Consider the following 26,021-nt stretch of genomic DNA (forward strand, 5'->3'; position numbering starts at 1 on the left):
CGGCTCCGAAGGGCTTTTCCCCCCGGGATGTGACTCGCCCTCCTGCGACCCACGGCTGCGGTGAGACGAGGCAGGGGGTGATTAACTCCATACTAACGAGGAGAAGCGGGGACGGCCGCTGCCGCCCCTACAGAGGGCCCTATGGAGGGATGCTATAGGGTCCCTGTACGGGACCCCTCCTCAAAGGACAAGAGCACTTGCAGATACAACTTCTATAGAGAAACGCAGATCCCTCACGGAAAGACAGTCCCATAGGGGGCAGGTAAAGGCAGTTCCTGTAGGGACAGCTATAAGGGACAGCTATAAGGGACAGCAGATCCCCGATGGAGGAGAGCCTGTGGAACAGGAACAGCCTAGGTCCCTCACCACAGGTGCAGCCTGGGGGCTCCCTATGGCACCTGCTATAGGGCAGGTCACACCCTGGGGAGAAGAGCCCCTATGGGGACTGCTATAGGATGAGCGCATGCCAAGGATAAGGGCCCCTGTAGAGCCAGCCCCTATAGGATCTTCTATAGGGTAAGGCTCACCCCACAAAGGAAAGCCCCTACAGGCCCAGCCCCTACAGCTTCCACCATAGAGCAGGGCATGCCCCGGGAAGGACAGCCCCTATGGCCTCAACTCCTATAGGCTCTGCCATAGGGCAGGGCACACTCCAGAAAGGACAACACCTACAGTCCCAACCCCTAAAGGCCTTGCCATGGGCAGGGCACACACCAGAGATAACAGCCCCTATAGTGCCAGCCCCTATAGGCTCTGCCAAAGGGCAGGGCACACCCCAGGAAGGGCAACACCTATGACACCAGCCCCTATAGTCTCTGCCATAAGGCAGGGCACACCCTAGGAAGGCCAACACCTACGGCCCCAGCCCCTATAGGCGCTGCCGTGGGGCAGGACACCCTGCCGGGACAGCAGCCCCTACGGCCCCAGCCCCTATAGGCGCTGCCATAGGGCAGGGCCCCCGGCAGAGCCGCCCCGCACTCACCGCCCGCCGCCGGCTCCGCTCCCCGCCGCTGCCCACCGCAACCTGTTACCTTCGCCCAGGCCCCGCCCCCGGGGCCGCCCGTTGGACCGCGCCGCGCCCGGCCCCGCCCCGGGGCGGGGCCAGACCCGTTCTGTCACGCCCCTAACCACGCCCCTCCGACTAACGGCCCGCCCCGGGAGGGCGATCACGTGATGCGGCTGGTGCCGCCGGCAGAGCGCCGCCATCTTGGGGAGGGAGCTGCGGCCGTGGCAGCGGGCGCGGCGTCCGGGGCAGCGGCACCTTCGTGCTCCTGAACCGCCTCGCCCGTCCCTGCGGCCCCCCAGGACAGGGTGTGGCGGGGACGGTCCCAGGCCCTCCCGTCCCCCCGAGGGGCCTCTGCGGCCCTCGATCCTTCAGGGACAGCGGAGGGACCCCCCGGCCTGCGGCGGGGGCGCGGGCGAGGCCTCCCGCACCCGGCACCGAGGGGCGATCCACAGCCCACGCAGGCGCGTTCCGCCACACACAAGATGGCGCCGACGCTGTCCTCCCCTCCCGGCTGGCTCTGGCCACTCCCAAGGTGGCGCCGTCCCGCCTCGCCTCGGCCTACGGCGGCCGGGAGCGGCCGCGCTTCCGTCGCGCCTGCGCAGCGCGGGCCGCACCGTGACTAAGATGGAGGTCGGGGGAGCGCGGGCGCCGCCGCCGTTCTGGGCCGGGGGCCCGGCCCCGGGGCAGACGTACATTCCCGGCGTGCCCGGCCCCGCCACCGGCCTCCTGCCCTTCACCCGGACGCTGTGAGTGCGGGAGGGGCTGAGGGGACCGGGGATGGAGGGGATGCGGGCACTGGGAGTGGGGGACCGAGAGGGCAGGGCCTGAAGTGGGGGCTGGGAGACGGGGAGCGGAGAGATGGAAGGGAGCAGAGGGGCTGGGGATGGAGCGGAGGGGTCCTGGGGTCTGGGATGGGAAGACTGGGGCGACTGGAGAAACTGGGGAGCTGGGAGGGGCGGTGCTGGGGGAGCAGAGAGGGGCTGGGTGTGGGGAGATGGGGCTGGGGGTGCAGGGAGAGGGCTGAGATGGAAGAAACGGGGCTGGGGGTGCAGGGAGAGGGCTGGGGAGGGCAGGGGCCAGGCAGTGTTCAAGGAGTAAGGACCTGGGGGAGTCCGGGGCCTCGCTGGTGCCGGGGCAGCGCTGACGTTTGGGTCTTCAGGACCCCGATGGTGACGGTCACCTCGGTGCTGGGAGTGAAGTTCGACGGGGGGGTGATCATCGCTGCAGACATGATGGGCTCCTACGGCTCCCTGGCCCGCTTCCGCAGCATCTCCAGGCTCCTGAAGGTGAACGACACCACCATGCTGGGGGCGTCCGGCGACTACGCCGACTTCCAGTACCTCAAGCAGATCATTGACCAGATGGTGTAAGTTCTCCTGTCCCGGGCTGCCGCGGCCGTGTCCCTTGCAGCTCAGGCCAGGCGAGCCCTGACCGTGCTGTGGTTCATGCCGTGCTGCTCTCTTTTCCCAGCCCTCAAAGGACTGAAATGTAATTAAATGTATTCACTGAGCAGGGACAAAACTGAGCCAAAATCCCCCTTGTCCTTTGACGATCCCTTTGGTACAAGTGTCTTTTCCAAATTCTCTGCTGAGCACTGTGGAGAAACGGTTTCAGTTATTCTTTGTGGCCTTTGGCTGATTCACCTCTTGCAGGCTGTTTTGAAACAAGACCTTACGAGGATTTTGCGGGAGGGTACTCTGTCCCGCTGGAGGTGGGCTGCTTATGTGGGTGGTTTCCAGCTTTCCTTAGTTGGGTGAAATTTCTCCCTAAATTAGAATTGACGAGGAGCTGTTGGGAGATGGTCACAGTTACAGCCCGAAAGCCATCCATTCCTGGCTGACAAGGGTCATGTACAACCGGAGGTCCAAGATAAATCCGCTCTGGAACACCGTTGTCATCGGAGGCTACTACAATGGCGAGAGGTGAGCGAGGACGAGCGACGTGGAGCATGTAATGGTTACTGTGCGTCCCTCCCTGGGGCTGCTTCTCACGGCACGGGATTCAGAGAGGTCTCTGGCTGGGTGTAGCTGCTCAAAAGCCGAGTCCCTCCCCGCCGCAGCCCTGCCTGTGCAGCCACTGTGCTCACAGGTCTGTCCCTTCAGCTTCCTAGGTTATGTGGACATGCTCGGCGTGGCCTACGAAGCCCCTACGCTTGCTACGGGTTACGGAGCGTACCTAGCTCAGGTACAGTAGGCTCTTGCTCAGCTGCTAAAGCGACCTCAGCACGGGGTGACTGAGCTGTCAAGCTATTGCATTTTATTTTTTTTTCCCCAGCCATTGATGAGAGAAGTCTTGGAGAAGAAACCCAGCCTGACGAAGGAGGAGGCCCGTGACTTGATTGAGCGTTGCATGAAAATTTTGTATTACAGAGACGCTCGATCGTTCAACAGGGTAAGTGCCCAGCTTTGCCGTGCCCTGACTGGAGAGCTGGTGTGCCTGCTGCGCGCCTCGGGCTTCACCCCAGGCCGTCTTCTGCCTCTGACCGCGGGAAAGCTTGCAGTAACTCCCCAGTTGGCAGAGGTATATTAAGAGATCCTGTTAGCAAAGGTGTCCTGCAGCCTCGGAAGAGCTGTTTGAGTCCGAGCGACGCTCATCCCTGGTGTTTTCTTAGATCTGATGATACTTCTCCCTTCGCTGCAGTTGTAGCACCCAGAGGCTGCAATCTTTTTAGCTTTGGAAGTGTTTCTATTTACTGCTGTCTCAACTTGCCCACCAAGGAAAAAGTAAAACCATTACTGAATGCAAAGCCAGGTTAAAACAAACTTGTTTAAAAAGGACAGCTGTTATTACTGACTCTTGCTGGTTAGAGCTTTCACAGGGCCCGTCTTAATTTCCAGTATGGAAGTCGGGCTTTATTGAGAACCGTCACTGTTTTCTCTCCTCAGTATGAAGTCGCTATTGCAACGGAGAAAGGCGTGGAGGTGGAAGGACCCCTGACCCTGGAAGCCAACTGGGACATAGCACACCTTGTCAGGTAATGCCCATGGACTACACACGCTTTGAGCTCTTAGTCTGCGAGTCGGCAGTCCCGGCAAAGCCCGAGGGCACAAAATAAAGTGGTTAATAAAGGGTGGGTGATGCGCACCCGTGGCAGGATAACGCCCCTGCCACACGCTTCAGTAGGAGTCTCCTTCATCCCTGCTGCAACCAGATTCTTGAATTTGGGGGAGTGCGGCCAGCAGGAGGAAGCACTGGCTCCCTGCGCGCCGGGAGGCAGCTTCGGGCTCCGCTCTGCCTGGCTGCTCTCTCCTTTACAACCGAGGCCTGAAGGCGTTAGCCCAAGTTCCTTCAGGAACGGGAAAGCTTTTGGTGATGTGCCGTCTGCTTGGCTGCCTTTGCGCTTCCTCAGAACAGATGTCACCGACGGGCAGCGCCTGATCAAAGCGAACGTGCTGGTTTTGTTAGTGCCGATGTTGACCGCATCCGGGTTGTGCAGTATCCTGACCTTATCAAAATATCTTCTTGCAGTGGCTTTGAATGATCTCCGAAGAGCTGCTGCTCCAGGCTGTTGTGTCCACGTTACTGCCCTTTATGTATGCTGTAAGTCCGTTACTTCTGCTGAGGCTCTGATCTGACTTGTTTTGGAAAAGAAATAAACCTGTTAAGACAAGCCCGTGTGTTTGTGCTAGGGTTGGGAGCACCCCACAAACTCCATCCCAGTTTCAGGCGGTGAAGGTTACTAACAGCTGCAAGGCCGCCTTTTTGCTGGAGAAAGGCAGCAAAAAAAAAACGCTTTTGTTGTTTTCTTGACTGGGGTTCTGGTAGGCACCGTACGCTGTTAAACAAGTAAATACACCGTCCTCCGCCCGTGTCTGACTTGGCAGTCCCTTTATCCGATAGGGATCAAGTGTGTGCGTATGAACTGGCTCAAGGCGCTCCCTAACGACCTCTAATTAGCATCCCTGGTCTCCTCTCTGCTGGAGATGACCATGCCAATGCTTGCTTTCTCCACATCTCGTCTTGGTAGAGGTTAGGACAGCTGTTTAGTAAGGTTAGACAGGACAGCTCCAGAGCAGCGGCTGGAGTGCTTTCCCGTGGGACTCCAGGATTAGCACTGGTCTTGGCTGGTACCTGTTTGCTGCATCTTAAGTTAAATGCGCAAGATTTGCCCCAGCGAAAGAAAGCGCTACTGAACTGTGACATCTCTAACGGGCAGCACACTGTAATCCCCTGGGGTGTTTCAGCAACCTAGACTTAGGTGCGGCACGTACCGTGTTTCTCCTGCAAGCAGCTGTAATCCTGACAACCAAGAATTCTGATCCAGACTGGTAAAAAGCCTTGGTCAACCTTTAAAAGCCACCTGTGGACAGAAGGAAAACATGTCTTTAAAGATGTTTTCTGTTTAAAAAAATAAAGTATTTGCAAACAGTACAGTGCTTAATGGAAAAACCAGGTGGGTCCTGCTTTGGCTGAGCGAGCGAGGGGTCTCTCGGGCATCAGGAACGGGAGCACCGCGGTGCTTCCTCAGCCCGCCGGACTGAAACACGGGTGAGTGCGGACACGGGGCGGGAGCCTGCAGGGAACAGCTCTGCCGGGCATCCTGCGGGGCTGGACACGGAGGGGGAACCAGGAGGGTAAAGCAGCATTTCCAGACCGAGGGTTCACCTTTCTCCAGCCGCTGGTTCCTGCGCTGCTCTGCTGCCAGGCCACAGCCTTCGAGCGCTGCACCAACTCCTCCAGCCCCGGCTCGGGAGCAGCTCCAGGATGTACGGCAGGATCGCCTCCGAGGCGCTGCACACCAGGTTGTTCCATTAACATGCTCACAAACATCTACGTTTTGGTTGTCCCGCGGCTCTCAGCACCTATTAAATGCTCTAGTTGAAAGCACGGAGGGGAAAAATGGAAGTTTTCAGTTCTTTAGTTTTCCCTAATCACCAACATTAGACTAATTAAGATCTCCCTATTTAAATTCCTCTTGCTCTGCCCACTGGCAGCAGATACACTGGGATGTAAGGGTTCCAAAAATTAAAGATGATCATCCTGCACCTCCATCACAACCCCACCTAGCTACGGGAGGACAGCAATGAAGTGGTGCTACATATACTGCAGATGGGGCCAAACTGGGCATTTCTTAGCCTTATATGAAATAAATTAATAAATGATATTAAAAGTGGCATTTACTACTACCCGAGAAACAACAGTAAAAATATTTATTCAGGAGAGTATTTTATTAATGATTTTTCAGAATGATTTTTATTAAAAAAAAAAAAAAGAAAATCTCACGGGGAAGAGTAGGTTGTTCCATTGAACCTACTGTGTCGTTAAAGGGCAGGGAGGGGTTGCAGAAATGCAAATCGGACAGAGCTCTGCCTCACGTGTTAATGACGTGTGAACACATTTAATTACTATCCCATCTCTGGGTTTCTTCAGGACATGCTAAACGACTCTGGGCACAGAGAGGGAACCCAGCCTGCGACCCGGGCACGGCTCTGACAGCTCGCGGCAGGCTCATTCTTGCACAGTGCGGAGGAATTCATGATGCACTTTATATTAAGCATTACGATATCACAAGAGTTAAATAGTCTTCATAATAAAAACACATGTTTATAAATCCATTTCCCTGGTTTTATTAAATGTTCCACTTATGTACATTTTAAAGATGAACCATTTACAGGTCTGCCCATGCTGCCTCCTGCTTTCCTTCGGTAATAGGGAAGGTTCACAAAACCTCTATGGAAACAGAAAGGTGCAGGTGCTTCCGAATTCTGTATGTCAAAATGCTTTCCGTTTATACCATAATACATACAATTAAAAAACCCTCAAACATGCAAATTGTAGAAAAATTTAAGCTGGCAGTGAAAAATAAAAACAAACGTCTTCTTTTTGTGCACGTCACAGTTTGTTTCATTAAATCAGATTTCTAATTCTAAGGAACGTAGTGTCTGATGCCACTGGTTGAAGCAGGTTTGTCAACTACTAGTAGTTAAAAGGTCAACGTTTAATGGTCCGTACAGTCTGAACTCCCATCTACTGTACAGGAAGATCAAGACAGACTTGACTTTCCTCTTCCACCGTGTACCCTCTGTCAGTAACTCTTTGGAGCGAGGTGGGTGCCGGGTGGTTTCCCGGGTGGAGGAGAGGAACCACCGCACCGTGTCAGAAAGTCAACGGGAAACCGAGAGGTCTGGGTCAGCACTGCCCTAACGCCCTGACTGCGGGTCTCCGTTCAACCCCAGTTCAACGTGTCGTGGCTCCCAAGCAGCGTTGCTGGCATTGAACAGGCAAAATGCTTTCGCTTGTGTTTTTACCCCACGTCCAAATTCACAAGCAAAATAATTACTCCTCTTGAAAAAAAAAAAAAAACCAAACAAAAAACAAAAAACAAAAAAACCAAACCAAACCCAAATCTTAATGGCCAATTATAGAAGGTTCACACATTAAAGCAGTAACTCATCTAAATTTTCCGCAGAAACCTAAATCTCTGGGTCAAGTGTTAAAAAAAAAAAAAAAATCTGTGTTAAGACAACCAAAAAGATTTATATACTGGTTCATTAGCTACATATTTTTCTCCTTTCTTTAGAAATGGTCACATTGACAATGTATAATTCAAAACATTTCTGCACAATAAAAACAGAAAACTATGATACAGTGAGGTAAAGAAAACGCAAAAATATTCACCCACAATATATTTTCAGAAAATACCAACACAGTGATTTTTCTTTTAAAAAAGCACAAAACTTATAAATGAACAGCATAAATGGCTATTTATCTGAGTGATCGCCTACGAATTTCCTAAACCCACAAATCCACAGGGAAGTGTAATGGTCTCATCCAACATTTATTTAAAAAATAACCCTTTCTGGATCACGGTTCGCAGATCAGTGCTCAGATTTCCATCAGATCCAAATCAGCATCTTCAAAGCCATAAAATGATTCAGTCTCACTTTCCCCTTCAAAGAGCTGATGGAGGATTTCTGGGTCTGCAGATTCCTCGGCCTGGGTCCGATCCTGGACCTCAGCCGCCGCCTCCTCCTGCTGCTCATCGTTCAGCTTCAGCTGCTCCTCCAGAGAGGCGATCAGCTCCTCCTGCATGTCAGCGTTGCGTGTGGGCGAGTTGGCCGTGCCATCCGGACCGGGCAGCACGCTGGCCACCAGGAAGGACTGCTGCACAAGTTCAGGAGAGTCACTGATGACCTCCAGGACCTCTGCCAGCCAGCACAAAACCAGCTGGAGAAGAATGTCCGAGTCGCACGTGGAGTCCGCCATTTCCTTGGCTTGCTCTTTCCACTTTTTATGCAAGAAATTTTTCACAGTCCTTTTTATACAAACATCTAGAGGTTGGATTTTGGAGCTGCAGCCAGCAGGGACAACAGCCGGCAGAGTGCTGGCCGCACTCAGCAAGGAAAGTACTTCTTCCGATAGGTGTGTTCGGTGGCAGTCCAGCACGAGCATGCCCTTGCTGTTCTGACACTCCGTGTGCTTCTGCCACACTCTGGACGACCACAACTCCATGACTTCGTCATCACTGTATCCATTCTCCTTTGCTTCCAACATGATAGATTCCGGCACGTTGGCGGGCTGCTGTACGTGACCCCTGTAGAAGACCAGCGTTGGGAGAACGCTTCCGTCTGCGAGGATCGTGAGGACCACGTCGCACCAGGGCTCCCCGGTTCCCACCGTCTGCAAAGCGTTCTCCTTCCTGTCATCGCTGCTCAGCACCTCCACATCGAGGAAGAGAGAGATTTCATCGATGGCCGCGATCATGGAGAGAGGCAGGTCTTGAGTGTGGATTTGCCGCTGCACAAACTCGATGAAGCAACTGGCGTTGTCCTCTACGTCTTTGGGGAGAGGGTGAGCCACCGCCCTTCGAGTATGCGTGCTGAGGTTGTGCCGTAGCATGAACCTCACCGCCCACTCGTAGGAGATCTTGAAGCCACCTTCGAGGGATCGGCCAATCTTGGTGGCTTTCTGGAAGAGAGTCTCCTCGTTCACAGGCAGCTGCTGCTCTCTCTGCGTGAGGACCCATTCTGCTAGTTTCTCCTCAGCCTCTAAGCTGAGGTACTTGCCCTCTGACAGGGACGCCAAGTTCTCTTCTTGGAAAGCTTGAAACCTTCGTAGCCAGCGCTTGATCCGCCTCTGAGGGTTTCGGAAGTGCTCTGCAGCCTGTTCAGTGTTGCAGCACAAGGCAAACAGTACAACTCGCAGCTTTTTTACCGACAGCTGCTCCTTTTTGCTTGCAGGCTCTGGCTCCTTTGCTGGCTGCTCATCTTCTTGAGCGTCAATATTTAAGCACTCTTCTTCCTGGCAGACCAGGGGTCTGTTGTAGGCTGCTGGTGCCAGTTCGGGCTCCAGGTCATCTTTCTCAGGTAACATAGACTTTGTTTTCACAGTAGCAGCTTTACTTGGGGAATAGGTAGGGCATGTATTCTTCATGCTTTTGTCCTGGGGCTGAATGTGCCTTGAAGGGAGAGAACACAGGACCTTCTTAAAACCGAGAAAATAAAGCTGTTGAGGGAAAATGAACGAACAAGAACCAACCCCAAACTGAAACAGATGATGGCAGATAAGAGTTTACAAACAGTTTACCTGGAATGTGATATCCAAGTAGGCCCTGTTAAGAAAAACAAAGCAAGAGAAACATTTGTAGCTTAGCAAACAAACATTAAGTCAGTGCAAACAAACAAGTTCTCTTGCAGAGAGGAGGATCAATGTCCCTCTGTTGTCTGTTACCCCGAAGCATCCCAATATGCTGTAGGAACAGCTGATGCTCATCCAGCCCTTCAAACCCCAACCTCCTCCCGCACCCAAGGGCCGCCACATCCAAACTAGCAAGTGAAGATCGCTCAAGGGGGCAGAGCCGTGCTCATCAGCAATCCTTAGAGACGAACAGCAAAACCCCCAGTCCATTTGAAATAACAAAAGGAATTTGGTTAGGAAAGCTCAGCTTTGGCCAGATCCCTGCAGGCAATGCCCGTAAGTTTTGCAAGTTGCTGTAATTCACAGCAAATGGTTGGAATGCCACTTTTAGGCTCTATTCAAATCGCAGCATCAGCAGCTGCTTAAGGCCTCCTGGTGTCATGGGGGTACAATGATGTCTCAGCGGAACAGAGGAACTCGCTGAAGCCCTCAGCATTGTCTCTCCCTGGGAAGATCTCATGAGAACAGCGTTAGCAGTGACACAGCTGAGCTCCAGGCAGAGCCAGCCTCACTTAAAGCTTAGCTCTCCAATCTCCATAACAATGAAGACTCATTCAGGCAGTTACAGAAGGTCCCTAATGCTGCATTTCCTTAGAACTCAGGACTTGTAAGAGTTCAGCCCAATGCTAAACAAAGATGTATTTGACCTGGAGTCTATGAACCAATGTATTATGTCCTGCATTAATTTTTTACAACTTTTCTGCTCCTTTTCAAACTCTTACCTCGGAAAATAATGTTACTAAACTCATGTGATGGATTGAAGACCAGATGTTTGGCCATTGCATCACCTTCAGATGTCACAAAGAGACAAGAGGAACAGGACAGCTTTACACCACTGGAAGGGGAAAAAAAAATAAAAAAAAGAAAAAAGAGAGAAGTAAGCTTAGTATCAGTATCAGATATGAAAATATGTACGTCCCCTCACTAACAATTAGAAAAAAAAAAAAAGTCACCCTCCAGTGCATACAGGTAGCGTCCCCGCCCCGAAACATTAACTCCCACTGGAAGGCAATGGGAGTCTCAACATATCGCCCTTAATTCAACATATTTTCCTGTGTGGTAAAAAATAAACAGAGCTTCTTCAGAAGCAGATCATGAAAGAACAGAAAGTGAATGCACATTACATTCCCAGGTGATTAAAATAAGATGACAAGTTTTCCATTACCAGGCAGTATAGTTTTTGAACAAAGCCAAATATTTTGGACTCTTCCGAGGAACATGGTTGCTGTAAGACAAAAGAGTTTATTAAATGTCAGAATTATTCTGGGTAAAGAGCTATAAAACCATGCAAAATACAGCACATTTACAAAGACAGGCCCAATCCTGGGTTTAATAATATTTTGTCTGCCAGTCTTGTGTTCAGGGAAATGAAAACTCTGTGTCTAAATAAAAAAACCTGTACAATAACAATTAAAAATGCCCAAGATGTAACTCCCCTGTGGGTCTATCCATGGTCCTGTACAGACCACAGGCTTGTAGAAGTATGCCATAATTTTTTTCTTCCTTTTAAAAATTTTTAAATTATTAAATCTGAGCATTTTGCAACAAATCCTAGGAGCACCGAAAAGTGACAGTTTTCTGCAGCAGCATGCAGTACACGTCGTTAGCTACAATACTGACAGTTTGGAATGAATCTCAGCTCTTGCGCTCAGTTTTCTCGTCTCATTTGAAAGCCGCCACCCATGTCTGTGCCGATACAGAATGCACGTCCAGTATCTTACAAACCACTGCAGTGAACTGGAATTTCCCCATACCCCTTTCTTACAGGGCAGACAGACAGACATAGAGGTGCTACTGCATTCAGGCAGGAGGAATTTCTACTACAGCGTCCAAAGAATCACACGTACTTGATCATGTGGTTGGCGTAAGCTCTGGAGCAGCAAGTGCTGTAGCGACAGAGCGAACAGTGCACATAGGTGGGAAAGTGGTTCGGGAAGTCGGGGATTTCGAAGCTGCACTCCAGACAAGTCTGCCTCCCCAAGACACTCCTGAAGGCAAGAGGGATATTTTCATTAGTGTCTGAACAGGAATCTTTGGAGTTATAACAATCATCAGGACAGAGAAGAATTTAATGACACGTAAACTTTCAGAAGTCTGCAGTCAAACTAGTCTCATTTTGCACCCTAGCTTCCTAGGGTGCCTCGGTGCTGGGCTAAACATTTCCCACTTGCCGTACTCAGGAGTATCCAATTTAAGAGTGGATAGTAAATAAAAAAAAAATTACAAAAAAAAAATTGAAGACAAGGCAGCAGGACACAGGATGGGCAGAAAGCCCTCATGCTGATGAAATTCCATTGTTCCTATACAAGTGCCTAGCTAATTCTGTATTTTGCAGTTTCACCTTGAGGGCTTCCATAACATGACTTAATCCTGGTTTTGTGGGAAGCTAGATCTCCTGGCATAAAGTTTTCTTGGCAACTGGTAAGACAGAGCTGTCCAGTGCCGAGGATCGTATTACCCATCACTGTGGCATTAAAAAGCTAACTACAATTCCTTTAAAAAAATCTTTTTGAATTTGAAATTTAGCAAAACGTTCTGACATTTTTTTGACCGCTCTCTTCTGGACGTTCCTCTGGACAGGCGGGTACAGGAAGATGGGCTGGGGATCGGTAGAAGATGACAGCGGAGTGGTTTCCTGTCCAGTGCCCTGCGACATGTCATTTGAAGATATTGGCACTGTCCGCGGCTGTCCTCTAGATGCCCTGATTGTAACCTGCAGAAAACAGATACACCCATACCTCCTAAAACACAAGGGCAGAAGTGATCTATCCAAATTCAGACTCCTCTGTTTGGAGCAGTCTTTCAGACTCTTAGCAGAGAATGAAGAGGTGCTCCTAGGACACAATTCGTCCCACCCAGGGCAGCAGTAGCCTAAAAGAGGACACACGACTTGAGCCCCAGAAGCGCCTGTTTGTCCCTAACGACTACAGAGGGCGTCCAGACAGCTAGTTCAGGTGCCTCCACTTGTAGATACCTTAGTTAGGAGAGTTTAACCTCTGGCGTGCCACTTTCGCCTCCTCTCTCTCTCACTTATTGTTTCATGAAGTATCTGATTAACTCAACGCACACAACACAGGCAGAATACAAAGTGTTTTTCTGTCCCAGTGAGTGTGGTTTAAGTCATGCAGATGAAGCAAACATCAGTTTTGCAGCACTTAACAAATACACACCAATACAGATGCTACAGGTGTTTCCTGAGGAAACAGAGGACAGAGGCCTGCTGTTAACTTGGATTTCTTACCTTGGTTCCGGGTTTCAATCCTTCTAATTGTTTGGGCTTTCGGAAGGTTTTGTGGTGCTGCAGCTTGTGTTCAATTTTATCCTTGGCAAATAGGAACTGGAGTCTACACTTGTTGCAATGATAAACGCTCTTCTTCTAAAGCAAATGCAAAGGAAATATATTTCATTTTAGAGAAACAGAAGTCACAACACAGCAGGGTTTTTTGTTTAAAAAAGCAAAAAAAAAAAAAAAAACCCACAAAAAACCAAAAACAAAACCACTTTTCCCCCTCTTTGAAATCAAAGGTAGCCCCATTTTTCTTTAGCATCTGAAAGTCCCGCCCCACCAAGCCCCATATCTTGGGTGTTTTGGTTCTAAATTTTTTGTTTGTTTTGTTTTTCTTAATTAAAATCATCAGGCTCTGCAGAGACACCAGGCCTGGAAGTGCCATGGAACAAGTCCTACCCAGCTTGTTTAAGCCAAAGTAAGAAACACTAGCGGAGCAGCACATGGGGCAACATTCCTGCAGAAGTTGCCTTGCCTCTGCCTCTTACAGGAGTCAGTGAAGGACTTCAGGGGCAAATAAATTCAGGCACTTGGTAAGAGCGCTGCATTTCTATATTCTGAAAGTACACTTCAGCTACACCCACAGAAAATATGTTGTCAATACAGCCAACGTAGATGGAAACAGAACACTGAGCTACGAAAACTACATTCATTTGTGTGTATACAGTATTATTTACTTATTTATTACCTGGAGATATAAAAATTTAAAACCCAAATGAACATAGAGCCCACTGTTGGTTAATCACATGAAGCAAACACAGTCCAGCAAAATATGCTTTTTTCTCCTAAGTAACAACAATCTGTGCTACTCCCAAAGGAGCAATGTCTCTTCTCTGCAGCACAATCCCTATGAAAGGTCTGGAATGACAGCATGCAAATTGCATTTGTTATGGAGTGAATACAGCATCTACTAAAATCCCTCTTTCAACCAAGCTTTCTTTCTTTCTGTTTTTATTCCAAGCAAATGCTCAACTAATCACATGCTTTCTATCCACACAATCTCTGTGGAGAGGGAACCACCTTAAACAAAAAGAGCCTACAGCCCTGACATAGTACCTGATGCCTCATGAAGTGCTGTTGGAAAGCGTTGCCATTCTTAAAGACTTTGAGACAGTAAGGACAGAGCAGGTGCCGCGTGTCTTCGTGGATCATTCGGAAATGGCTGTCCACTTCAGAATAGAGTGATGAACGATACTGACAGACCTATAGGAGTGGACGGAAACAATTAACAGTGAAATAACATGGGAATCTCTCTCACATCCACCACTGCGACATGGAGATCTTAACAGCAATACCCAGATCCCCAAAGATACTTATCAGTGGAGTTTAGGAACCAGGTCCTAAAGAACCTGCTAGCTTATTCCAACTGTAAGATACTAAATCAGGCAGTGTATATTCAGAGTAGTTTGGAGAAACAGATTTGAACTACTTGTATAAAAATAAAGTAGTGACAATTCAAGCTCCAGATCCAAGGAAAAAAAAAGAAAAAGAAAAAAGAAAAAAGGGAGAGACAGTCAATGCAAAGCAGTTGGAATATATTAAGGAGCAGTTTCTTCAGGGTCTATGTAAAAGGCAGAATTTGGAACATAATCTGTTTTAACATAACATATTTTAGAAGGTTCTTCTCTGTTTTTTCTTTTTGGAGGGACAGTGTTAGGACCTCTGGGTGGAGATGACATGTTCAGAATCGATGCAAGCACAAATCTCATGGCAACAGAGTGTCAAGAAAAGGTATCACACAAGCAACATAATCTCATCTGCTCCAGAGTGACAACTTCTCTTTATGGCACAGCCATTTGCCTGCAGGCCCTGGGAGGAAAAAAAAAATTAGGCTCTGAATGCCCCTGGGACTAAACAAACGTCTATTAAGCTGATCCAGCTTCAGAGTGCTGGGAACCGGTGGCAAACATTCAGCTACTCGTGCTGCCCTAACAGGCACTGGACTTCTCTAAGTCCACACCTGGAAAAAAAACGCAATGGGCTCCACAGCACTGCTCCATGGCCCGAGTCTGGTTTGGACCCCTATGAGCCACACGCTTTGCCGAAAAGTGCCAGATTTCCTCTTATTCTCTAGTAAGTATTCATGAAGTCCAGCCCCTAAACCACTTTTAATACCTGACAAACATAGGGCATCTCCCCAGGCTTGTGAGTGTCCTTCATGTGCTGTAGGAACATTGGCTCACTCTCGAATGCCCATTCACAGATCTTGCACTTTGCTAGAAAAGAAAGGAAACACGGGTAACAGCTGGAGGACAAAAAAACCCTGTTAAAACATACCAAAGAAACTTGTAACTGGTAGTGAAACAACTTAAAACAAAAAGAAAACCAACCAACCATACAAAAAAAACCCCACCACCAACCCCACCCAAAAACTAGCTCTCAACTCTCTGAATGGGGTAGACAACAAAGTATATTCTGAGAGGTTTCCAAAAGGCAGCAGAAATTCTCTTAAACAAAATGGTGGGTACAAGTAGGAAGATGTCCTAACAAGGAAACTGCAAGTGATTTTAAATCAGATGTCGACCTACTAGTAAAAATTAAATTCTACCATGACATTATTATTGAACTTGATCTTTAAAATACTCTTGACAGCAAGTTTGCAGAAACATAATTTAGCTGGGTTTTTCTGCTGGCCTACAAGACCAAGGCACCAAAGGGCAAGGCAGAACAGACACTCCTTTCTCAACAGATTTGATGTTAATACAAGAGAGAAACCCCCTTAAACCTAAAGAAACGACAAAATCAACAGCAAAATCAACTTACTTGTTGACTCATAGGGACTGTGGACATTCTCTAGGTGACACTGTAGCTGAAACGGAGTGGAGAACTGTCTGTAGCAATGCTGACAGATGGTGTGGACATCTACCTCTCCATTCTGCTGATCCAGTTCAACATGGTGCTTCATGTGATTCATAAACCTTATGGAGGTGAAGAGAAAGTGTGTGAACAGAAATCCAAACATTTTGCACCTGTAACCCTGAAAGCATTATGAATGCTTCACCACAAGTTTTTTTTAACAGCGTTAAGATGTTTCCTTCTTGCTCTTCCCATCAAAAGCATCAAGATCTCCTTCTATCCAGCAACTTCCTGCTCCCTAAGCGTAGGGGAAGTGAGAGAACAGATTTTGCAGAACAGAGGCTGTACTACTTGCTTTTGAGCACTTCTAACCCCGACCAGGCATTCCACTGAATGACAAAACACTTCAACTTATCACAATAGAACAGAGTGGCTGGCTCAGACAAATACACTATTTCAAAATAAAAGAAGGAAAAAATATTTTCTTCCTCTGTTGAAAAAACACTGAAATAAACATGAGAAGAGCAGTTCTTCAAGAAGAATTATTTCCCTATTATCTGGTAAGACTAGTGACGAGCAAATGAGACTTCTCTGCTGAAGAATATAAATGCAATTATTCTAACCATGCAATCTTCTTGCAACTTTTGCCCTGACTGAACTGTGCGACGATGGGCAAATCTCCCCCTTCTGTGCTTCAGTTCTGGTCTTAAGCTACAACACGGGAAAGCTGTAGGGCCTGAGACTGATGCTTACAACTCATTTTTACTTCTGCAGACCAGCAGTATTCAGAACACTGTAGACTTTTTGTGGCACATGGCATTCGTCTTACCGTATGTTATTCTTTAGCCTCTTGGTGCAGTGTGGACACCTGAAGGAAGTTGGAACCTTGGGGAAGTTCAGTAGCTGGCTCACTTTGCCACCATCTCTGCCGTAGTAGAAATCATCTACTAACATAATGAGCTTACTTTGGGATGAGTCAACTACGTTTTCACTTGGCTCTGGAGCTTTAGCAGGTGGGGACAGTGCAGGGATAGGAGTAGAAGAGGGTGGTGAAGCAACAGCTGTAGTTTTTTCTGGAGATGGAGGCTTTGCAGATTGAATATTTGGTTCAGATTCTAGAGATTTTCTTTTCTTGAGGAATTCAACCATTTCAGGGCAGCAGTACTAAAAGGAAAACAAAAAAAACCCCCACAAAACCCCACACACATTAAACTATATCTAGGAAGAACTACATATACTGTTAAACAGACAAAGACTAACCAGTACTAAGAAAAGACTCTAAGAAAAGAGGAACTCTAGGAAACTCTTGAGGAAAGAGTAATGCAGAGTAAATATCCAGTTTTCTGTTTTGATTCTTTACTGATACGTAAGATTAGAAAATAAATGCATCTCCCGGCACCAACAGGACATAAAACTGAGGTCCTGACTACTTCCAGCAAGGGATGCTGTGGAAGGTCTTCCAAAGGCATCTCCTTTGCCTCTCACTTTCTCCTAGTCATATTCTTCCTTTTCACAGAAGTCCCTGATCTAGGGAGAAGAACTATTCTTTGCACTCCACAACCATGAGCAATGATCCATTAACTGCTCATCTTAGAGTGGTTACTTACACACATATGTCCTCTTAAAGCTTCAGTGACTCGAAACTGAGCATCGCATCTTGGGCAGACCTTCCTGCCACCATCTTGCAAATCAAATGTGGGAATAGGAGATGAACTGACTGTAACAGAAAAAACACAAAACAAAACAAGAAAAATAGAATCCTTACACTTCATCTTAAATCTAGGCAATCTTCCCGGCATACTGAAATACTTTAGTTTCAAGAGCTGTACTTTTAACTACTAACTAGACCAGAAGAGGCATGAAAGAGGCAAAAGTATGCAAACTTTTGACAATCTGCATGACAAAACATACCCCCCCAGTAGCTAGAGTAGAATAGGAGTGTCTCAAAAGTAGACCTAATTAAAAAAAAAAAAAAAAAAAAAAAAAGGAAAAGAGATAAGCTCAACTCATATCCCGTTTTTCTTTAATCATTTGTTTTGTTTATTTAATAATTTTTTTGCTTTGGTTTTCCATCAGACTAAAACGCCTCATCCTCACCTCCAGCTGCAGTAAGAAACTCAGAATACAGATGACATGAGATGTACCTTAAATCAACTTCTGGACTCCCAAACACCTTATGAAGGTGCTTTTTTGGAAGAAGAGAAGCAAAGATTTTATCCTTTTGTCTCCTTGTGTAGATGTTTCAGGTGTGTGTGTTCTCAAGATGGCAGCGTGCACACCAATAATGTTGAATGCAAAATAATGTATGCAAGCAAATATCCACAAACAAAATATAATCACTGGATAAAAATGTATGGGTGAAGAAATTAATAGCAAGCTTTTCAAGTGTTTATCCCTATTATGAAATCTCAGTAGTTACAGGTTAGCTTTTTTTTTTTTTACTTCAGAAAATAAACTTCTGAATTCTCAGCAGAATCGATAGAGTTAAGATAGTGGCTATAGACCATACCTTTTAATGACGACGACGATGACGATGACTCTGAAACACTAGATCTCTGGGAACCGTGCACAGGGCTGCTGTTGGAAACCACCAGCGGGCCAGGGCTCTGTCCTAACGAAGGAATGGTGTTCAGGGTATTCACTAGCTTAGCAACCTCGTTGCTGTTCTCACCAGTCACTCCAGGTCTCTTTACAGTCACAAAGCTTGCGATACTCACTGCCAAGGGGACGGATAATACAGGAACACTAATAAGGAATCAGTAAGATCTGATGCACTGTGTGAATCCCGCCCCCATCTAGCATGCCTTGTCTCTTGCTCTTCTACCTTGAGTCTTCACCAAAGATGACTAAGCCATCAAATATCCTGTCCAGTAACACGAAGACTGGCAAGACTGGGAAAGTAAGTTTCCCTAACCTTCCAGATCACACTCCAAGATACGAGCCAAGTCCCACGATGAACTAAACAGGATACTGATGGTCACAAAAATTATTTGTATTTCTTTTCTAAATGCAGCTGTATATGATAATGGCCACTTAAAGCTAAAAATAACCTGACTACTTGCTGTGTGAAGAAGTATTTTTTTCCTTTTTAAATTGTTTGTCACTATTCTTGAGCAATCATTTCACTCAAATTCAGCCAGCATTCAAAAAAAAAAAAAAAGCAACACGGTTAGTTTCTGGTTGTGTTCATCATCTATTTAACTTCATTTTTCAAAAATACAAGTGATTAACAAATAGTATTTTTCACTTCTGGGGACTTCTAATGGTCTCAGGACATTTTACAAAACAAAATTTAACTAGTTCTCAAACCAAACTGGACATGATGGCAGGATTATCCTCATTTTCCATGTTGGTAAGAGAGATGAAGCGTGAGTCAGTGACAGAGGCAAAAATAGAACCCAGGAGTTCTGACTCAACTTCTGCCTTTTAGCTGCTACGCCGTATGTTTGAAGATCAGATTATAGACAGTGTTATACACTCGAGTCCCCTTGCTTTTCCATGGCAAGTCTTACCTAATTTGGGGTTAGTAGCTTGACTGGACTGCCCTGGCTGCTGCACAGTTAACTGTCCAAGTGTTGTTGGCTGCGTTGCAGTAGGAGTTGTGGAGGTGCTGGGAGTGGACTTACTTTGCTGTTGTGCCTGGGACTGTGGTACAGTGCTCCTGATGGTAAGCGTGGCCGGAATGACCGTAGTGAAAGTGTTGGTGGTGGGTCGGACCGGCATGGTTGTACCTGGTCTCACCTGGGCCATTTGAGAGAACACCTGAGGAACTCCAACTGTCGGTTTAACAAACTGGGTACCTGGGGCTTCAAAAACAAATGAACAAACAAGGTAGATCAAGTAATCGAATCCCATTCCTTGCACAGTAATAACTGAGTGCAACCTATTTTCCAACACTGCTGAGCTCCCAAAATTTCCAGCAATTTCAGTCGAAGTTTTAAGAGCTCAGCACCTTAATTTCACTTCCCAAGCAGACTAAAACTGAACATGGATGCAGACAAAGTGAAGATTGTATTTACAACTTTTTTTAGGTGGAATTTTCCACAAGGGCCAAGTAGCTTACAAGCCTAAATCCTGCTGACTTTCATGGGGTTCGTAGTCCTAGTCACTAGGCCCAAAAGAAACTCATGGAAGGCTTCTTATGGCAGGACAAGGGTGATCCTACAGCTACAAATTAGTTTGCTATACGAGGCTTTGGAGATTCTTTCTGGGGAGAGTGAAAGGTGACTCATCACTAGCATGGTCGCTTTGTTATAAGGCAGGTGTCCGGTGCCACACGAGCTCTATTCTTTCTGATGGTGCATGACAGGATCCAGTAGCAGAAATTAGCGTTAGAAAAATCATCCTGAGGGTGAGGCTTGGTTTCCAGGTAGCTTCCCAGCACCAGCATGGCATGGGGAGATTTTGAAAGGACGGAAGCAGGGTGGTTGTGGGCTGGGACTTTGGAATTAAGTTAACTGAGGAGGCTTTTTGAAGAGGCTAGATTATCTGGAGCTCTGAGGCAGACATTCCTTCCAGCTGGAAGTCCCCTACTCTGCAAAGTGGTTCAAGACTAAGGGCCAACTCCCTGCTGCAAAATGACTAGCAGAATCACAGCCACAAATACAGACAAATCTCACCTACTGCAGAACTGAAACCCTCCCTCTTTAGAGCTACTAGATATGCAGGTGTGTCCTGGTTTCAGCTGGGACAGAGTTAATTTTCTTCCTAGTGGCTGGTATAGTGCTGTGTTTTGGATTTAGGATGAGAATAATGTTGATAACACACGGATGTTTGTTGTTGCTAAGCAGTGCTCACGCTAAGTCAAGGACTTTTCAGCTTCTCGTACTGCCCTGCCAGCGAGGAGGCTGGGGGTGCACAAGAAGCTGGGAGGGGACACAGCTGGGACAGCTGACCCAAACTGACCAAAGGCATATTCCATACCATGTGATGTCATGCTGAACAAAAAACTGGGGGCAGTTGGCCGGGGGGGTGCAGCCGCTGCTCAGGAACTGGCTGGGCATCGGTCAGTGGGTGGTAAGCAGTTGCACTGTGCATCACTTGGTTTGTATATTCTTTTATCATTATTTTCCCTTCCTTTTCTGTCCTATTAAATTGTCTTTATCTCAACCCACGAGTTTTACCTTTTTTCCGATTCTCTCCCCCATCCCACTGTGGGGGGAGTGAGCAAACGGCTGTGTGGTGTTTAGCTGCCTGCTGGATTAAACTATGACGAGGTGAAATGCAGATTTCAAATATAATTTTTTTTTTTAACCCTTGGTACTCTAGAAAAGAGCAAGACAGTGGCTTTGGCTTGTTTCAGTCCTTACCTGGGACAAGGGTGATGGGTCTAACTGTTTGACCTTGCTGTACATTCAGAACAATTCCAACTTGGTTCATTGTGTTTTGTACAGGCCGCACATTCCTCACAGGAAATCCCTGCAGTCAAACAATACCATGACCATTAACATACTGAGCATATTTGAAGCACTTTCGATATGAGCTTTCTACCCTAAAAATCAAATAAACAAACAAATAATAAAAAAAACCTGCAACACCCCACAGTACTACCACCCATAGATCAATTGAACTATGAGGCCATACTGTTCTTGGCCAGCAGCTTACCCAACAGTAGGGCCACCTTCCTTATACCCTACAACATGCTGATATACAGCCTCCACTCTCAATCTCTCCTTCCATAAGCACCTACAGAAATCTTCTCCCCCCGTCTTAGCAAATGCTCAAAGAAGCCAGTGGACATTTAAAAAATTTACCTGCATGTTTCCCAGGAAAATAAACCAAAATTAGTTAAGTATTCAGCAGGGTCAAATTCACGCAGAGTGGACAGACCCACCTACGCAGGGAGTCAGGCCCTACTGGTAAGGCTACAAGTGAGAGCCAGCGTGACGTCCCATCAGACCCGTGCTGGCTCCACAGGACCTGCTGAGGTGTGGAACGTGGCCAATTTTCTCAAGTGAGATTCAACTGCAAAATGACTAGGAACACAAGCTATTTCCAAACAAAGCTATTTCTAAATCTACATAAGTTAAAACAAACCAAAACCAAAACAACCAAAAACCAAAAACCCAACAGATTTCAGCTCAAGTGTAACATCCACTAAAGTGCACAAGAAAAACTGAAACAGGCATCTGATTATTTCTCAACGGAGAACAGTCTTCCACGGATGAGCGCACCAGATCTTCTGTCTCAGCCATCCTGGCCGGAAGGGCACTCACCTGGGTCGTTATGAAGATGGGCTGGCTGGTCACTGGAGAATTCGTGACATGATTGGCATTCTGCATGATCTGTACAGGTCGTAATACTGGCTGAGTTACCATTGTGCCCAGACCTGAGGTCGGGTTCTGGGTAAGGATTAGCGGCTGTCCACTTTGCTGAACAAGAGGATTGCCAGCTGAAAAAAAACCCAGAAATATAGCAAAAGTCATGTTTGTCAGGTAAAAAGGGTGTTGCTTCTCACACACACTCGCTTGGCAATTTTAGTCTTCAGAATTTGAATGAGTTTTCCAGAGCATGCTTTAACAGTAAACTTCTGAAACTATCCAACCCTTCCATATATTGTTTTAATATTCATATTTAGACTAGGATTTTCCAAGCTGCCTAGGAACTACGTGTTCAAATCCCTTAGCCTTGAGCAACCTCAGAGACTGATTATTCTGGATCCTACGTGCCCTTTGAACACAGCCACAGCAGCTAAAGAAAATATTTTTTCTAGTCTCATTAACTCTTAAGTAAAAATTCACCTGCTGGGAGATACTGGGAAAACTTATGCTGAACCGCTGCAAGCCTGGCATAGGACGTGTACTAGAGATAGAGCTACACTGGAAGTTTCTGAACAGCATTGACAATCACAGGCCGTCAGGGACACTGGAGTCTGCCGAGGGCTTCAATTAAACAGGACCAGGAAGTCCCAAGAATTCTGAAGTAACCTAAAGTTATCTTCAGCATCCTCGGACAGAGAAAGGACTATGGGACTGAACCTTCACGAAGTGGCAGACAAACTTCAACTTTAACCAAAAAAAAGGAAAAAAAAGATTGAAAACATCTGGATCACACTGAAGTCATGATGTGCAGCCTGTGCCATACGAGTATCTTATAATGGCTCAGCGTGCTTATTCTCTTGATTCAAGAGTGAAATGTCCCACTTGAAAAAAATAAAGATTAGGAAGAGTCAGTAATTTTACTTGCTAAACTCAACATCCTTGATATTGCACAGTACATGAAATATTTCACACAAGTCCTTTGGTATGAGAGTATGTTCACATAATTGCAAACATCCAGGTTACTGCAGCTTAGCAAGATACCACATGTCAGCGGAGACCCGCTGCCTGTGCTGGTGCTCCTAGCCGGCTTCCTTTGGAGGAAAACCACTCAGCTTAAAACATCTTCATGGTGTTTTATACTAATGGATTTTGTTTAGTATTTGCTTGTTTGACAATAATGTGCACTTTACACTAAGCAGCAGTAACTTGATTCCCTGCAGTTGTGCCGACGTATCTGTCAGGGAGCTCTAACACTGGTGTCGCCAACCATCGCACCCACAGGGATTTTCCTGATGGATTTTCACTGCATAGGTCTACCACGGACTTGCTGCTTATAAGTACAGCTGCCTAATAACTCTGCCATGAGGTCCTGTCCTCAGGTGCACATCCTCTTGTCAAGTTTTGACTGCTAACATCCTATGACTATTGCTAGAGTCACCTAATGCTTTCCATTACCTGCAGATGAAAAAGGTATCCTATTGCTTTGTGAACTGCTAACCGCACAGATCAAAGGTTTCTACGATGGAGGTCTGCCTCAATGATTTTTTTTTTTTTGGTGGTAGGGTGCAACAAGTAGAATCATTCAGTCATTAAAGAAAAGCAAACTTTGCTTCCTCTGGTGCCTTTTTTTCTTGTAACATTTTCCCCTGCACAGTTGCCCAAGGGCCATCCGTGATCTCCGACTACCCCCAGGAAAACCCACAGGGTAGGTAACATTAATCAGCTTCTGGTCACCTCAGCTTGCACCAGCCCAGCAGATGCTTCCTAGCAGTTGGCTGTGTCCTTCAGTCAAGATCCCATTTGTCCCACATGTGCTCTCAGTTCCACAAGCCCTGACTTGCCAGCCAGAGCAGACTTGCAATATTTGCACAGAACGAGGAAATTTAAACCTAGGAATATTGCCCAATTGCTTCTGGCAACTTGGGGCCAATGTCACACCAGAACAAAGATCAGAAGAGTCTCCCATCTACTGCCAATGTTTGCTGGCACCTGAGAGACAAGGAAGGAATTCAAAGGAAGAGAAGAATGGATCGGGGAGAAGGCTGTGAAGAAACGTGTGGAAGATGGGATGAAATGGTCTACAACCACCAAGGTACTGGTTCAGAGAACACAGAACAAACCTTTGCTACCGACAAGCACTAATGATGCTCAGCAGAACACTTCTGATGTCGTTCCCCTTCAGTGGCCAGTCTACTAGAGGATGGACACAATTTCCTGTTCCCACGCACCATGTTAGCTCAAGCCCGTGCTGTGGATCAAGCTAAGAAGTAACTGTAAAGGTCGGCTAGTTTTCACACGCCCTCTCACAGCACAAACTTTAACTCATGGCCAAACACTGTCTTTTCCACAGAAATCTGCCTCACTTTGCGCACAGTGTGGATGATCGCCTGGGAACAAATCAAAGCTACGCAGGAAACAAGGCGATGTCTGTACACGCCCGATTCTTGCACTGTAAATGATGGAAATATGATGGGAGCAAGGGACCATTGAAGAGAGGGGTGTTTTGGTACCTAAAGCTGTTGACTATTATCTGGAAAAAAACCTGCATCTTATCCCATTAAGCGGTTTAGCAAAAAATTTACTTTTTACTCTGGTGATCACTACATCTTCATCTCCCAAATGCCTATTACAGGTGACATGTGACCAGGTCTAAAGACAGCAAGGAGCTTACAGCAGCAGGTGATCTGCACATATGAAATGCATTACCTTTTCTAAATACCATGGGGAAGGGGAAATTTTTTTTTTTTTTTTTAAATCAGGCCACAAATATTTCAAACTCAACTCCAGAAAATGAGCAGGATACTTATTTGGGCTTCAATTCCTTCTTCCCCTATACCATTCTTCCTCACAAAGGACAGCTCATTCATGTTTTTGTGTTTATGCCCTACTCGATCCCACTATTACTGTAATCCATGTCTTGAGGACAAAGGGCTTCCAAATCAGCAGAGGGAAACGTGACACAGGAAGCCCCACAGGAATCTTCCCACCGTGGATTTGCAGCACAATATGACACGAGACTGACAGACTACCCAGGTTGTTTCAGGGCTGCAAAATGGTCCAACATTACTGAAACTGCTGATGTTAGAGGAAAGCACTGCTGTACCCGAACAGCAAATGTTTTCTATGTAACTGTGTAAATCCAGGAAAAGACCTGCTGCATGCCAAAATGTTCTGACCCACAGCCAAAACAGCTTCTTTTAATGGAAGATGCTTTACACTGACAGTCTGGATGCTGCCTGGCTGGCAATCCTCAGGGTATATGATCCAAATGTTTTCATGAAGATTATGCTAGGCAGAAACAGTAGGGTAATGGAAGACTACATCAGAAGGTTCAGATCCAAGCCACACAACTGCCTGGCCCACACTGCATCGTGCCTCACTTTTTCAAGTGCCTTAGCCAGCAGAGGGACTGCTGGAAAAGAGACACCAGTTCCCACTTCCAGAGCATGGGGGGAAAAAAAAACCCCCACAACCAAAACCAAAAAAGCATCAACCAGGAAACATAACCTCAAACCAGGGAACCAGGAAACATAACCTCAAACCAGGGCAGAGGATGGAGATGCTGAGATGTCATGAAGGCTAGCAGCCTATCTCTGACCATTTTCTTCTTTAGGATCAAAACCAAAGAGCACAAACCCACTACTGTCTGAACTCTGTGCACGCTGCCTCCAATCCCAAATGAAAAAGAGGACAGGCACAGAGCCTTTGCTGTTTTATAAAGCAAGGTCTCTGAAGAGAGATAGGAAAAAGATGGAAGCAGTGAATGAAAACTAGAGACAAGCAAACTGGATTTGCAATCTTTAAAAAAAATTCAGAGAGGTAATCCCTTCACAATACTCCTGAAAATAAGGTGATTACCAAAAAGAAGAGACAGAGCAGTTGAGGAAAAAGAAAAAAAGAAAAAAAAGAAATCTTTGGAGAGTCCTAGCAGGTTCTGAGTATTTACACCCCACCTAGTATCTGATGAAGGCCCAAATCGAGAGCGTCAGCAGATCATTTTCTCCTCATCAGTGTCTCCACGATCTTACTTGGCTGA

The 26,021-nt window shown here is 46.9% G+C and overlaps 2 protein-coding genes across 5 annotated transcripts in view; one reads left to right on the plus strand and one right to left on the minus strand.

The window, feature by feature from the left end:
* The first annotated feature begins 1,583 nt into the window (after positions 1 to 1,583).
* On the plus strand, positions 1,584 to 4,616 carry PSMB4 (proteasome 20S subunit beta 4). The gene is made up of 7 exons (XM_075524689.1): positions 1,584 to 1,752; positions 2,166 to 2,372; positions 2,782 to 2,928; positions 3,109 to 3,190; positions 3,281 to 3,397; positions 3,892 to 3,980; positions 4,475 to 4,616. The coding sequence occupies exons 1-7, from the start codon at positions 1,631 to 1,633 to the stop codon at positions 4,485 to 4,487; spliced, it is 777 nt and encodes a 258-aa protein (XP_075380804.1). The 5' UTR covers positions 1,584 to 1,630; the 3' UTR covers positions 4,488 to 4,616.
* Positions 4,617 to 6,530: 1,914 nt separating this feature from the next.
* POGZ (pogo transposable element derived with ZNF domain) overlaps positions 6,531 to 26,021 on the minus strand; it is a 38,806-nt gene continuing 19,315 nt past the window's right edge. For 2 of the 4 annotated variants that reach the window (XM_075524746.1, XM_075524747.1), the window contains 16 exons: positions 21,941 to 22,116; positions 21,035 to 21,143; positions 19,238 to 19,531; positions 18,235 to 18,441; positions 17,333 to 17,442; positions 16,555 to 16,889; positions 15,693 to 15,847; positions 15,045 to 15,145; positions 13,986 to 14,132; positions 12,885 to 13,019; positions 12,184 to 12,356; positions 11,491 to 11,631; positions 10,809 to 10,868; positions 10,366 to 10,478; positions 9,533 to 9,557; positions 6,531 to 9,404 (listed from right to left, as the gene is read on the minus strand). In XM_075524746.1, coding sequence (XP_075380861.1) covers positions 7,832 to 9,404; positions 9,533 to 9,557; positions 10,366 to 10,478; positions 10,809 to 10,868; positions 11,491 to 11,631; positions 12,184 to 12,356; positions 12,885 to 13,019; positions 13,986 to 14,132; positions 15,045 to 15,145; positions 15,693 to 15,847; positions 16,555 to 16,889; positions 17,333 to 17,442; positions 18,235 to 18,441; positions 19,238 to 19,531; positions 21,035 to 21,143; positions 21,941 to 22,116 — 3,854 coding nt within the window. In that variant the 3' untranslated portion in view covers positions 6,531 to 7,831. The remainder of the gene's footprint in view (positions 9,405 to 9,532; positions 9,558 to 10,365; positions 10,479 to 10,808; positions 10,869 to 11,490; positions 11,632 to 12,183; positions 12,357 to 12,884; positions 13,020 to 13,985; positions 14,133 to 15,044; positions 15,146 to 15,692; positions 15,848 to 16,554; positions 16,890 to 17,332; positions 17,443 to 18,234; positions 18,442 to 19,237; positions 19,532 to 21,034; positions 21,144 to 21,940; positions 22,117 to 26,021) is intronic. The other 2 variants (XM_075524748.1, XM_075524749.1) reach the window with 2 other exon arrangements.

The sequence above is a fragment of the Mycteria americana genome, chromosome 25, assembly GCF_035582795.1.
Source record: "Mycteria americana isolate JAX WOST 10 ecotype Jacksonville Zoo and Gardens chromosome 25, USCA_MyAme_1.0, whole genome shotgun sequence".
Taxonomy (NCBI): domain Eukaryota; kingdom Metazoa; phylum Chordata; class Aves; order Ciconiiformes; family Ciconiidae; genus Mycteria; species Mycteria americana.